A 16138-nucleotide genomic window follows, 5' to 3' on the forward strand; every position below is an offset into this window, starting at 1 on the left:
ATTATATCTGACAGCAGTCTTGTATTTACAAAAAAATTGAAGGTGAGTGGCTGCAAAAAAAAAAATTATATGGGCTGAATTTAAACAAACAAATAAAATTGAGCAATGTTCAACTTAATTTGTTTGTTTAAAGTTAGCCCATATAAATTGTTTGCAACCACTTATTTAAAAAAAATAATAAATCCAATGAATTATTTTTTTCAGTGTAGACAACTTTACATTCAGAAGATTTTTGTTGTGCGTTGTATAATCAAAAATTCATATTGTAGCCTATTAAAATTAAATGAGAAATTAAGATTATTTTATAAACAAATTTAATTGCTTCAATCCATGATTGTTTGCATTTACAATTTAAAGCCTTTGATTAAAAAATTCAATTACCATTCCCATTTTCCAAGGCAGCGGCTTTTACACAATTAAACATTACAAATAATGTATAACAATAGACATTTAAAGCATCATTCTTCATCAATAGGAGCATCAAATGTAAACCTGACAAAATTGGCATTCAGTATACAGTCTAGAATTCAGTCAGAATGATTGCTGTGGGCATTCATGCAGTACCAGAATTCCAGGAGTACTACTGTTAAACATCTAAGTTCAGATTTAAATGTCGACTTTGATGACAATACGCGATCAAAATTGTTTGCGTTTTTATTTATTTTTTTTATCATCAAAGGCATTGATTTTAAAAGTTTCCCTCCACTTGTTACCAGTGTATTTCTGCAACCTGTATTCATGCACAGCTGCAAGTGACGTAACTCTGACATTTACTCCATATTGGTCAATAGAAAAGTTCAGGTTTATTGTACAGAATAGACTACTTGGCTATATTAACTCAGAGTCACTCTCTGTCTGTCTGTCTGTCTGTACAGCTGAAGGAATCTCCCTCGGTTAGTCATTAGGGCTTCTACTAGGCATAATGGGGGACTGAAGGAGAGTGTTACATATCTGGGTCTATAAGAGAATATCACCGTGCCTTATTAGGGAAGGAAAACTTTGGGTTAGTGTGTCCTCGCACATTTACATATTACCCATGCCTTCCTGCCCACACAGATGCACGCACAGTCTGAATGGTTCTACACATGGCTGGACAGTTCACTGCTCCTTTAGTTCTCAAGTTTGATTTATTCAAAGATTGTACAGTGGCATGTACGAGTTTCAAAAGTCATGTCATTTTTCTTGTTTTCATCTGCATGAAATTCTGCATTGATTGTTAACTTTGACAACGTATATGCAAAAGCATGCAGATGGACTTATAATTTGTCGTAACCTGGGTCAAACGCTTCCGGTGAACCGTATGCTGTTACAAAATCTTCACTGCCTAAATGATATACGCTATAAAGTGGGTCTCAAAATGTACAAGAAGCACTGCATTAAATAAAAATTTTCCGCGCCATGTCTTTAAAATATTTTAATGTATTTATTGCAGTATTCTCAATGGCATTTCTGCGCTACCCTGCTGATCCTGACGGGCGCGTGTGTGTAAATGGCTTCTCATCTCGGTTTACGCTTCAACAACTAAATGAATGCTGAAATCTATTTAACTGATTATATTTTAATTACAGTACAACATCAATGCTGTAAAAAGAACCATATAAAATTGAAAAAGTCACATTAAGTGGAAGTTTATCACTATGGGAAGAAACACTAGCTCTGCATATACCCAATTAAATTCTTTTTTAGTTGAGCTACCTAAAACATGTCAGTATATGGAAATTGGATGTAGAAAAAAGTTGTTTTGCAGTTTACATTTATTACGGTTTAATTGTTAAAATATGTTTACATCTAAACATTTATTTCTATGTCTATTTTTTTAAATGTTTATTTTTTTAATTTATTTTTAAAGTAAAATTACAATTAATAATAAAATCAAACTTTAACGCTTACAGTTTTGTTGTGAAGAGATTGAGTCAGATGTTCTCTATATTAAGCTGTCAAACACTTTTGGGCATGTTATTTAGATATCTTGTGTTCCAGCAGAACAATTAACGAACTTGATTTAGCCATCAAAATACAAAATAACACATTGTAAATGTAAGAAGTGCAATGTACAAAAATTGTTAATCTATATCTTTATTTTGATTCCTGATGTTCCAGAATAAGTGTAATGCTTCATGTTTTAGTTCTAATGTTCAAACTAATGCAAATAAATACATTTTGGAAAAAAAAAAAAAACTTTATATAAGGGATGTGCAATTAATTGAAATTCATTTTTGATTTGGCCTCCAACGATTCTGAAAAAGACAATTATCAAAATAAAACAATTATTGCGCCATAACCCACCCCCTTTCCAATAGTAAGCATTTTTCTTCTGCAAAGCCCAATTTTCATGTCTTAATCAGTAAAATCATTTCGTGTCACTTTTTCAGCATGGAACGTGCTTGATTTATTGAAGTGTATTTGATTTATAATGTTTTGACAAGTGCAAAAGAGAACTTAATAAAGATGGAAATTCAGGCAAATAGCCCAATCATAATCCTTAATAATAATAATAATATTAATAATAATAATAATTTTTTTCTTATATAGCGCCTTTAAAACTTAGTTCTCAAATAGGCATGGGACGATAACTGTTTTCAAGGTATACCGCGGTTTGGAAAAGTCATGGTTTTAAAGCCGTCAAAACCTTCTGCAATACCGTTCCTAAAGTATGTGTAGAATTTTTTTTATTTACCTTTTTTTAGGACAACAGTATCTCTAGCAGAAAAAAGGGGAGTTTTGAAACAAATAAAGACAGCAGAAGTCAATAATTCATTTAGCCTGACATGTTTACTGTTCCAAAATATTTTAAATGTTTCTCAAAATAAAATATACTGTGTTCAAAGGGGAAAAAAGTTTTTGTTACATTTAAAAAGAATATATTTTAGAGCAGTAATCACAATACCGTGAAACAGTGATTTTTATCTAAGGTTATCATACTGTCAGAGTCTTAAACTGGCCCATGCCTATTCTCAAAGCGCTTTACAAAAAACATACAGATATAAAACAGTTTAGTATAACAGTAAAATTGAATCATTCAAGATAAAACATTCACAATTGCTAAAACATTCAAAATTGATAAAACATTAAAATATCTAGAAACATAAAACAAACCAAGAATGCACACCTCACAAATAGGCCAGTGTAAAGTAGTGAGTTTTCAAGGATGAGTTAATTTTGAGTTAACTACATGATTAAAAATCACGATTACAATATTGACCAAAATAATCATGGTTATAATTTTTTCCTTAATCAAACAGGGCTACTTGGTAAGATATAGTTATATATCATACTTTATTATACTATAATACTATCATAGGTATACTATCCTGATTTAATTTGCTAATCCAAAATTTGCCAAATTCTATAAGCTTCAGTGTTGTAGTGTGGAAAATACCAAATAAAAATGTTGAATAATAAAATAGCTGCCATTCTGAATAATTACCAGATTCTACATTTCCGTCCTCATTTTCTACATTACAGAAATCATAAACTGTAAAACCCAACAGTCAACTTTATCAAATGAAATGAGTGTACCTAACTCAGAATTGACAAAGTTAATTCTACTCATTTGAAAAGAGTTTTGAAGTAAGTGTTGAAGGTAATGAGTTAATTAAATACCTCATTACTTCAACTTAAATGGAGTAAGGTTACAGTACTCGTATAGATTAGTTTAACTCAAATGGCTTGTGACCAATCGGTTTTCTCTAACGGTTTGAGTTGCCGTAACTCATTGGGCTGTACAGTATTCAGTTGGTTTGAGTTCTCTTCATTTATCAGGGTTAACTGTGCTCAAATTGCTTCATTTACTCAAATGGATTAAGTTCACAGCATTTAGCACACACAGCATTTGTTTTTGAACTTAAATGGTTCGTTTCAATTGGTTTCCTCAAATGGTTTGAGTTATCTTAACATTTTGGGTTTTACAGTGTCCTCCATACTGCCTTTCATTCAGAAATGATTCATAGCAGCTGTCTTCATAGTGAACGAGCTCATACCCACTTCACGAGGGAGTTTGCTCTCTATGTTTGCCACACTTATTTGCTGATTCCTTCTCAACCCACACGTTCAGAAATCTGCCATACATATCCATTTGCTATTCAAAAGCTAAGAAGGAACCCATCCAAGTGCAAGAGTGCTGACAGGGCCGGGACGAAGTGCACACTCGAGTTCCTCATCACTGACTCACCTCCAGCTATTAGCGGGCCTGTTTGTCCCTGAAGTGAGAGAGAATGATCACTATGCGTGTGTGTGAGGCTGTCAGCCCTGAATTGTTAATGTCCCTGTGCTCCTCCTAGCTTTTAGAAACAACTGGTGTCTTTTAGTTCAATACACATTGCTTGTTTGTGTTTTCTGGTTGCTGTTTGACCAAGTGAGGATTACATAAATCCTCGAGCAGGCGAGTTTGGCTGATTTGTCAGCGTGGATGAGCTTCTGTGTATTTCCAGCGTGGGCGAGCATGTGGGATATTCTAGCGTGGGCGAGTGTGTCTGATTTCAGAGGTGGCGACTATGTGTGTCCTGCCCATGTGTGTGAGAATGCACACTTGGAAGTTAATGTTGCCACTCTATCTGTCTGTAACATGCCAGGCAGATGCTGGCGCTCATCCCTGGCCACTCCTGAATGATTGAGAAATTCACCTGACTTAAATAGAAAACCCACAGGCTACGTTCACACAACTGGGGTTTGGGATTCGCAGCCAACATGTGGATCTTTAATTATCCTGTTCATGCCAAAGCTGTCACCTGTGACTAAATTGAGATGATGTTGCATGGATAAATACTACGGAACTCATTCTGTGCACAAAACACTGCACAAACTGCTATTATTTGGTCCCTTTTTGAATGAACCAGACACTCCTGTATGCTTGTACACTTTTAATAACTCATTCATATTTATGTCAGTTCAGACTCGTATGTGAGTGAAGGGTTTTAGGGCACTTTAGTTTGGTTTAAGGTTATAATTGTTTTGGATTTTTCATTAGTTTTAGTTTTTTTTATTTCGTTTTGACATTTTGTTTTCAAGTTCAGTTAGTTTAAGCTAGTTTTAGGCGGAGATGTACTAGTTTTTATTAGTTTTTATATTTTGTAATTGCTTAGTTTTAGTTTAGTTTTTATAAGTTTGGGTTTAAGTTTTTTGTTTGTGGTTTTTGAGTAAATTAGGATATTTGCTAGGTGCAGAATTCAATATCATCAGAATAAATACTATATAAAAAAAACTCAACCAAAGATAGGCTACATTTTTTTGACACAAGAACACAAGCATCTACCCATCCTCAAACTTAAAATCAATAGCACACAAGATAGCAGCCTTAAATAAAACATGTTTAGAATCATTTAAAATGATTCAGTTCTATTTGGTGAATTAGTTCAACTGGTTCACTTGGAAGATTTGGTTAAAAAGAAGGATTTGTTCACGATCAGGATCACTATTACAGAAATAAAACCCATTATTGGGTACAAATGTGTTAAATTATTACTTTTAAGTGTCTGCTTGGGTCTTATTTAATGCTATTATCGTGCTGCTGTCATGTCCACTTATTGTTTTGTCCAGGAGCAACAGTGAGGATGATTTGATTGATCTGGCCAATGGCATCAGGAATACAGACTCTGGGGTGTCGTACGGTCAAACACTTGGCAGCGTGAAGTTAATAGATTTACTTCTGAAAGGCTTACAGAATGCTTATGAATTTAATATATTTACAAATATGATAACGAAGGACATTTCTGCTATAATTCTAGTTAGTTTTAGTTAGTTTTGTATGTACACATTACACTTTCAGTTAGTTCTAGTTTAAAAAAAAACTCTTGTTTTTACTTTTATTTTAGTTAACGAAAATGATTTTCAATTCTAGTTTTTTGTTTTTTGTTCGTTTTTGTTAAGTATAATAAGCTTAAATTGGTTAAAATGTAAAATGAGTTATTTATTTATTTTTTTACAATTTTACATTGTTACACTCGAATTATGCTTTTAAGTTCTGGGTTGAGCACCCATTGAAACACAAAGCCAATCATAAATATAATTTCAATTATAAAAACAGTTCATATGTTGGCTGCATCATGGCCAAAATGCTGTTCTTGACCACGGACTGCAGGGGGTTGCAAACTTGCATTCACACTAAAAACGTGTTTTTTCTCATTAAAAAACAGAAACTGAAACTAGGATATGCAGATAAGACATTGATCATGTTATGAAAATATTGACGTATTAAAAATCCTGAGGTCAAAGAGGTTACATTAAATGGCCAATCAGTGTGATTTCTCTCTACTATACTGCATCTTCAAAGGCCAATTCAGTATGCCAATGTGTGTATTATGCCACAAAAACTAGCCAGAAAGACCCTCAGTTTTGGCCAACTACTGATAATGTGCTTCGGGCACAAACATTTTAAGGATACAGTCAGGTTTAACTAACTAATTCCTGAGAATATTCATTTCTAATAATGTTACTGTATCACCATTGTCCATTGATCTCACATTTCTGCTCTACTTCCAGGTGCTGAACCAGACAGAGGATCACAGGCAGCGTGTTTTGCAGGCAGCTGCCAAAACTGTCCGAGTGTGGTTCATCAAGGTCCGCAAGATGAAAGCCATTTATCACACACTCAACCTCTGCAACATTGATGTCACCCAGAAGTGTCTGATCGCTGAGATCTGGTGCCCTGTGTCCGATCTAGACTCCATTCAGTTTGCACTCCGTCGTGGCACGGTGAGGAGATACACATCTACTACACACACATACATTTAGTTTGATGTTTCTATAAAACTACTTATAATATGTAGCCAGTCTCATGTTCTACAGACTGCTCATCCTTATAGCAGTAGACTGATTCAAGAAATTCAAATCACCAGCGAAACTTTCTGTTAGTATAATTGCATATACTGTATAATGACCACATCATTGATAAATTAATTGAATTTCTATTGCAGTAGGAAGACATTAACTGTCATTAAAGTGTAGAATCTAATCTCACATCCATATCTTAAATATTTTGGTTATCCTGTAATCTTGTCATTTGAACTCTAGACTGTATGTGTATTTAAAGAAAATAAATTAAATAAGTATTAAGACTAATTAAAGTAATAATATAGATTTTTTTAATAAGTTGCCTTTAGTTTATGCTGCAGCTTTAAACCACTTTCCATTGCTAGATATTAGAGGAAAGGTCTTTTTCGCTAATTCTTTTTGACCTATTTGTCCTGTTGAAAGAGAAAGAACAGAGAGAGTACAAAGAGAGTACTTAAAGGAATAGTTCCCCCCTTAAGTTTTAACTTGTTTCAAACCGGTTTGAGTCTTTATGTTCTTTTAACCTCTTAAAGTGAAGTGTTGTTTTGGGGTTTCCGCATGGATTTTGCCTACCCAAATTCAAAGCATCCCAAATCCACATGCAGAGGTGGAACTGCAAAAGTTTGGTATCATTTTAAAGAAAAACCTTTCAATTTTGATGAAACACTACTGAAAGTGATTAAGGGTGTACTCACACTATGTATAGTTACCTTGAACCGGGCCGAAGCACGCTTGTTTCCCCTCCCATCTCCCCCAATGGCACGCACTCACATTGCATTCGCACCTGAGCAGTAAGAAGCGCTCTCGCTCAACACAGTGGAGATTTCTTTAGTTATATTGTTTAGTCGTTTAGGATGCATTGAAACGCAGTCAAAAATTTCGCCGAACAAATCAGCCACTTTTGACGCTCATAAACAGTCATCAAGTCCTCGTGCTGCAGGAATTAGGAGGTTTGCTGAAGGTGCAGCTGTTGTTAAGTGAGGGGTTTACGTCTTTAATAGTCTACGACGGTTTTCATTCATTGAACGGTAAGAATGCTTAATAAACACATAAAAAACAGTCCCTTATAATTTACGTCTCATCTTTAGTTTCGGACTCAGGCGCATTTTGCACTCACACTACAAGGGTAACGTGCCAAAGCCCAAGTGAACCATGCCCTGGCACACCTCTTCCAACTATTCATGAGCCGGCCAAGTGAACCATGCCTGAGCCCGATTCAGAGCACTCACACTTCTCAAACGATCTGAGAAATGGGCCTGGGCACGGTTCGGATAGCATAGTGTGAGTACGCCCTAAAATAATTGTATATGTTGTCGGTTATAATAAATTCCTCCAAAAAGAGGCACTTTTTTTGTAAACTTACATTTGAAAGTGTGCCTTTTAGGTTCTGTTTGGTCTAGGTTGCTGTAAATAATTTAGGTGGTTCCTGCACATGTCAGTAATCATAAGAAAAAATAAAAATGTCTCTACCATAATCTATGAGCGAACGAAACCACTTATAAGGGTATTGGGCCAGTTCGGGCCTTTAAAATGTAAAGAATTCAGAAGTAAATGACGTCACGGAATTGTGTAGGAGGTTAAACACAAAAGAAGATGGTCTAAAGAATAGTGTTGTCATAATACTGGAATTCAGCACCAGTTGATACTGAAATTTTAAAAACGTTAATTTCCCGCTAACATTTGAGCACTGTTGAGCACATTCTTAAACACAGCTGCTTTGCCATTGTTCACGTGCTCTGCGTAAACAGCAGTGAGTTCGGTGAACTAATGACCCTCATGGCCAATCACAGTCATTTCTGTTAAGCGCTCAAATGTTAGCGGGAAATGGACTTTTTAAAAACCTCAGTATCGATTGGTAGCGAATTCCAGTCTCATGACAACCCTACTGAAGAATGTTGGACACCTGTAACCATTGACAGCCATAGTAGAAAAAAAACAAATACTATGGTAATCAATGGTTATGAGCTTTCAGCTTTCTTCAGAATTCCCTTTTCTTTGTTCAACAAATGATCACTTTAGGGTGAGTAAATAGTAAGAAATGTTCATTTTTGAGTAAACTATTGCTTTAAATCCCCTATGCATACTCTGAACTAAGGTGTCTTGTTCTTGGGCTGCATTTATTCCAGTTCACATTTGATATGTTACACCACATATATTAGCACCACACACGTGTTGTCTCTAAGGAGCAGCCTATTTGTTCTTGTCATCACATACGATGACTCACACTTTGTAAACATGACTTTAGCTTTATTATCCCAGCACACACAGACACACATGCACACAGGGGAGCGAGTGTTAGGACGGAATGCCCAGATGCTTTTACATTGAGTCATGAGAGCCCTCAGATCAAAGTTTGAAATTTTCCTGTGGTCAAGAGCAGCTGAAACCCGATCCTGATCCACAGCACCACAAATGTGCTCTGTCCATTACTTCTGCGCTGATGGAGAACAATGGATGGAACAGTTGATCTAATATGTCCACTTGTTTAGTTTTTAATGTGCTGCACAGGCAAAAAGCTATTTCAGCTATTATGCACTGGATGCACCAAAATTAAAAATTTGGTCCAAAACCGGAAATTCTGGATGCATTTGGCCGAAAAACTAAAATTGTTTTATAGTAATTATTATTTTATTAAATTACATAATTTTTTGTAATGCATTTGAAAGTTATCTCAATAACTTTAACATCATACTGATTAAAAATTAAAATAAGCTCATTTCATTGACAGGTAATGAGTCAAGAAGCATGAGTTTACTAGCGTTGCCATGACAACACAGTAGCACTATTGCAAGCAGCAGGAACAAGATAGCATAGAAATGTCCCTTCAGCATGATATTTGAGTAGACTTTGCATTTCTTTTTGTAGAGTTTATGCATAGATTAGTATACATATTCATGAAAGGAATATCCACAGAACAGAATATTTAGCTATTTTGAGCTTGACTTCCACTGTTCTTTAGCTTTTGTTCGATTATGCAACAAACCAAACTTTGCATAGCACTTTAAAGTGATTGAGTTTAATAATGCAGCACTTTCTATGTCTGTTGTGCAGTGTTTGCAGCTGGAGGGAGCCTGAAACTTGCACACTGAACACTACAGATCTTGCATCGCAGCATAACCTTTCTTGGGCTCGTAATTTTCAGCTGAAAACCAAAAATGCCCTTTTTGATCATAAATTTTTGGCAGCCAATTCCTATTTGGACGAGATTAGTATTACTTAAGGACCTTTCGTTATTTGTGATAATTGCAGATGTTGTCTGTGAGCTTAATCCAGTTTGAATCTGCCTTTTCTGTAATTTGTACAGTAAAAAGTTCCCCATAAATGACCTACCATATTTTGCAGACCACCAAGTTTTTTTCACACTTTTTATTTTTAATTCACAATATTAGCAAACCATTAACAAAGACTTTTTGCTCGATAAACTACTAAATAGCTACTTATTAAAAGTTAGTAAGGTAGTAGTTGGGTTTAGGTATTGAGTAGGATTAGGGATGTACAATAAGATCATACTTTATATGTTCTAATATACAGTTAATGTCTTAACAGGCAGGTAATAAGCCAGTAGAAAATGGTGTCAGTTGTGACTTGGGGTGCTTTCACACCTACTATTTTGTTTCGGAAGCTGGTGTGTTTCCCCAGTTAGCGTGGTTTGTTTGGCATATGTGAATCCAGAAATAGCGCTCGAATTCGCGCCAAAACAATCAGTCCGAGATCACCTGAATGAGGTGGTCTCGGCTTGATTGAACAAACTCTGGAGCGGATCGATTGTAGTGAGAAAGCAATACGATCCAACGAACCAGCCTATGTCACATTGTATTATTGATATGCAATAGGCATGTATATACGGCTATATAAAGAGAGAATTATGAGTAGGGTGGGATGTCATCATTCCTACCAGTAAATGTGCGTTTTATGTCAAATACGAAAGTGAAAGCATGCTGAACTATTAACAAATGCTGTTTATCCTTTAGGAAGACTGATTAAACTGCAGTCTTGGTTTATCGGTCACAATTTACAATAAGGTTCATTAGTTAATGTTAATTAATGCATTTACTAACATGAACAAATAATGAACAATACATCTACTACTGTATTTGTTCATGTTAGTTGATGAAAATACAGTAGTTCATTGTTAGTTCATGTTAACTCATGGTGCATTAACTAACGTTAACAAGCATGGACTTGGATATTTAACTATGCAGTAGTAAATGTTCAATTATGATTAATAAATGCTGTACATGTGTTGTTCATGATTAGTTCATGTTAGTAAATGCATTTACTAATGAACCTTATTGTAAAGTGTTACCGGTTTATCGGTTATTTCTCTCTATAATGTAAATCCTTTAGTGCATAATTATAGTCAAGGCTATGTATGAGAAAGTCTTACCTCTGATTTATTTTTGACGATGTCCCTGGGTGTCACCATTCAAAATGAAAGCTCAGCTTTTTGCTCATAATCTCTTATTCTTATATGGCTGATTGCCAAAACTTAAAAATAAGGATGCATGACAGCTGAGCGGGACCATAATAAATCATGGAACTCTGACCAATGTGATGAGAGTTGTTTGACTTGTTTTTAGCTACTTTGGTCCATTTAAAAACTTTGCCGTGTGAAAGCGAACAGCACCAAGAACAAAGTGCAACATTGTAACAATTTTAATCTCTGTTTTAGAACAAAACAATCGATCTACAGGTGTGAACGTACTCTTAAACTAAAGTGTTATTAACTTTTTGAATTCATCTAAGTTGAAAAAAAAAAAAAAACTGCCTAGACCATCTAAATCCAGGCAGATAAGTGAGAAAATTTGAGTAAAATCACAGGCTTCACAAATTTCATATGTCAGAGGGGGCATTTTCTAAATCACACATGGTCCACAGATAATGCTTATGCTGTGTTATTAGAGTTTAAGCCTTTATGACCCATGATGCATAATGTAAGGCAAGGCAAGTTTATTTATATACGGTAGCTCACAATGTTAGTTTAAAGTGCTATACATGGAAAAGAGGAGTCAAAAGCATCATAAAATAATAACAATATTTTTTATAACATAATATAAAAACAACAGAAAACAAAATGATTGAAAACCAGTTAGAAATGTATTAAACAGGTTTAAAAAGAATAAATTAATAGTACAATCAGTCAGAACATATATAATTGGGATTAAATAGTGATCATTATTACATTTATAAATGTGGATGCAGTTTTGCTTATTCACTTGTACGTGACTATTGCATATTAAATAACGGGTGGCACTTAGGATGATAAAAGTCTGTGAGCTAAAGATCCCTCGAGCGACAAATTCAGAAGAAGATTCAGGATTCTCACACCTTACAGCAGGACAGTGAGGGCGAACTGTGTGTAATTCCTGTAATCCTTGCGATGAGAAGTTGTAGCGTAAGGGTCGGAGGTCACTGAAATGTTAACCTCTAAGTAGATTAACTGCTCACACAAACGCACCTTCTGTTCTTCTGTCTGCCTTTATAGGGTTAAAATGGATTATGCGTAGTTTGAGTAGTGCTGCATTTACAGCCAACAACCTACAGAACAATTCTTACAGCCAACATAGAGGAACAAAATCCAATTAAAGCTATTGTTTGGTCACCAAAAAAAGTATCTTCCTTTTGAAGCAAAACTAGAAAGTGTAATGGTGTTAAGTCCATGTAGGCGGCGTGTTGAAATGTGAGGGGTTGTGCGTGCATGTTAGTTCAAAGCCTATCCTTACACATGGCATTCTTCCTCGTGCCTTATTTAACTGGCAGCTATTAATATCAGCAGTCTTACACATTGCTTCCACATGCACTTACACTTCAGTTCGCCATTGCAAATGTAAGCAAACAGTAGTTGCACAGATAAATTAACTCAATATTGAATCACAGAGACAAGTAATACATTTATGTTTTGCTTATCCACCTGCATATGAACTGCATTTTTCATACAAATTTAACTCAAAAGAACTGAATCAAATCACTTTCAATAATGTTCTTATACAAAAAATTCATATACAAGGTGAAACCTAACTTAGTTAGAGGTACATTTGGCTTGATTTATGTTTATCTATCATGAAAATAATGTTATGCTTGTTTTTTTTAATTTTATTTTTATATTTTTACACATGACTTTAATACCACAGGCTCTGTGGCAAGCTTTTTTTTTAGGTTACTGTGCTTAATTTTTAAAAATTATTTTCTTTTTTAATTTCCTGCTTTACAGTAATATATAGTTTATAATACTGCATCATAAAGACGTTTGTTTTTATTTATTTATTTATTTATCTTTGAGTTATTTTTGATCTTCTGAAAGAAATTTGTTAGTTCGGTCACACATTACAATACTAGATGAGTAGTTAATGTATTGACTCATGTGAGCAAACAACGAGCAATACTTGTACAACATTTATTAATCATAGTTCAAGTTTTACAGATGCATTATTAAAATGCAATACTGTGCTTTTTAACATTAATTAATGCAGTTTAAGTTAAGAAGATCTAAAAAGAACAACTGTATTTTCATTGACATCATGAAAAAAGTCTTATTAAATACATTAACCGAGTTTGCATGTTCTCCACGTGTTCGCGTGGGTTTCCTCCGGGTGCTCCGGTTTCCTCTACATGTCCAAAGACGTGTGGTATAGGTGAATTGGGTTGGCTAAATTGTCTGTGTATGTGTGTGAATGAGTGTGTATGGATGTTTCCCAGCTGGAAGGGCATCCGTTGTAAAACATATGCTGGAGAAGTTAGTGGTTCATTTCGCTGTGGCGACCTTAGATTAATAAAGGGAGTAAGCGGAAAAGAAAATGAATGAACGGATACATTAACTAACTTTAAATACATGTCGCATATTGTAAAGTGTTACTGTAAATTCTGACATTTTTTCCAAAGTTTTCAAAGTTATTAAGCTTCCTTTTGAAATTTCATGGATAAACTGTGATGAGAATAATTATACGTCATTACATACCTTACTTATATATACTGTGTACTTCACCTATTTAATAATTAAACAGAAATTGCACCCATAACTCACAAATCATCTCTGAAAAAATGTGTATAGCTGTGCCACTGTTAAAAGAGAAGTTTGTTTTTGTTAAAAATCACTCCATTTCATGCAGGAGAGAAGTGGATCCACCGTTCCCTCCATCCTGAACAGAATGCAGACCAAACAGACGCCCCCCACCTACAACAAAACCAACAAGTTCACCTCTGGCTTTCAGAGTATCGTTGATGCATACGGCATCAGCAACTACCGGGAGATGAACCCAGGTAACTCTGACCTCTCACCTTCAGAGTCAATCACACTTTAAAATAAGGTTTCATTAGTTAATATATTTACTAACATGAACTAACTATGAACAATACCTGTACAGCATTTATTAATCATAGTTAACATCCAAATTCATGCTTGTTTACAATAGTTATTGCACTGTGAATTGACATGAACTAACAGTGAATCATTTTATTGTTTTAACTAACTCGCATGGATGAATACAACCGTATTGTAATGTGTTATGAATCTTCAGGGTTGTAAGAATCTTCAGGGGTCTTATTTATAAAACTTTGCATAGAAACCTTCCTAAAAGTGAATAAATACAGAATAAATTTAAATTTATGAATAGCTCATATGCTTATTTAAAGTGATTAAATTCAGTTAATATTGAAGTTAAAGATGTTTACTTACAGCTGTGCACGTTCTCCCATCAATTTTGTTTTTTATGTATCACAACTTTTGCATGGGGAATGATGTATGCATGTTTACACCCCTGTTTTGTGTGTACACCATGTTTATAAATGAGACTCCAGAATACACACATGTTGTGATTGTCGTTACATATTTGTTTGTGCTCATGTGCTCAGCTCCATACACCATCATCACCTTCCCCTTCCTGTTTGCGGTCATGTTTGGTGATCTGGGTCACGGCGTGCTCATGACCTGTGCTGCACTTTATCTGGTACTGCGAGAGAGCCGATTAATTGCCCAGAAAAATGACAGCGAGGTATTCATCCACCTGTCCATCTCACAATCTCATCTTATCATCTCAAATCAAAAAATTATCCATGTCATTTAGCTTTCGTATACTGGATAGATCCCGAATGTTAACAATAGTGAACAGTGAATTTTAAAGCTTTCAAAAAAAGAATAAGACATTTATATTACATTTAAATGAAGGTAAATCTAAATATGAAATTTATTAAAAGGGGTTTGTGTGATAAATTTATTTATTCATTCATTCATTCTTTATAAAGCTTATTCAAAAATAACTCAGGGTTGACTAAAGTGCTGTACAAGTGACTTATAATAAAGTACAATATGCGAAGAATGCATTAATGCAATATGCTCTAAGAGATAAATTAGGCTGCATTTACACTGCATGGTTCAAGGTACACAATTCCAAAATATTATTATTATTATTATTATTATTATTATTATTATTATTATTATTTTATTTATTTATTTATTTTTTCCTGCCATGTGGCACAGATAGGATATGGCCCATGTACAAGCAGGAAAAAATCACATGAAATCTGATTTAGTTAAATCAGATTCAGGCCTTGTCCATATGTGGAAATTTATCCAATATGAATCGGATCTGTGCCCTCATACAGTGTAAACAGGTAGATCAGATTTTGTTCTTGTCAATGCCAGTTGCGCGTCATTAAAAGCTGTAATAAATGACGTCAAGTCTGACGCTTTCATTTTAGAACGAACTTCAGCAAAGTCTCAAACCTTAAATCTCATATTCTAGGACAACAAAAACTTTTATATTGTCATGTAGCACAAGTATTGAGGAATGTTGAGAGAGAGAGAGAGAGAGAGAGAGAGAGAGAGAGAAACAAACATCCATCACGTAAACAATATAAACTATAAAACTGCTGCATACATAAAGTGCATAAATCATGCCACGGATTTTACATAAGATGACTACTGGTTTACAAAAGCTCTTGGTTTTTTGTTTTTTTTTCCCCCACCCTGTCGTTGCGCCTTTGCCCGTGTGCAGTGTAAATGCAGACATTCAGATACAAGTCACTTTTAAAGTAAGTTGACGTAAACATTTAGTTCACTTCACTTCCTAATCTGCAATTGCCTCTTTGAATATCACACTAACTGTACAAAAAAAATAAAAAATAAAAAAATAATACTACTAATACTTCCCTTCTTAGACTTTACAGACCTGAAACTTGCCTATAGCACTTATTCATTGTTGCTCTTAGTTGTGTAAATTGCTTCCTTGTCCTCATTTGTAAGTCGCTTTGGATAAAAGCGTCTGCTAAATGACTAAATGTAAAAATGTAAATGTAAACAGTTCATCAAAAGGATCGGATACAATCGGATACAAAAGCAACATGGACCAAGTGCGAGTGATTTACATGTCAGACA

The 16138-nt window shown here is 34.7% G+C and overlaps 1 protein-coding gene across 3 annotated transcripts in view; it reads left to right on the top strand.

The window, feature by feature from the left end:
- atp6v0a1a (ATPase H+ transporting V0 subunit a1a) overlaps nt 1–16138 on the top strand; it is a 50927-nt gene that overhangs the window by 20024 nt on the left and 14765 nt on the right. For 2 of the 3 annotated variants that reach the window (XM_005163798.5, NM_212672.1), the window contains 3 exon segments: nt 6478–6690; nt 13875–14025; nt 14617–14756. In XM_005163798.5, the coding sequence (XP_005163855.2) occupies nt 6478–6690; nt 13875–14025; nt 14617–14756 (504 nt within the window). 3 annotated transcript variants of the gene reach the window in all.

Source organism: Danio rerio, chromosome 3 (genome assembly GCF_049306965.1).
Source record: "Danio rerio strain Tuebingen ecotype United States chromosome 3, GRCz12tu, whole genome shotgun sequence".
Classification (NCBI taxonomy): domain Eukaryota; kingdom Metazoa; phylum Chordata; class Actinopteri; order Cypriniformes; family Danionidae; genus Danio; species Danio rerio.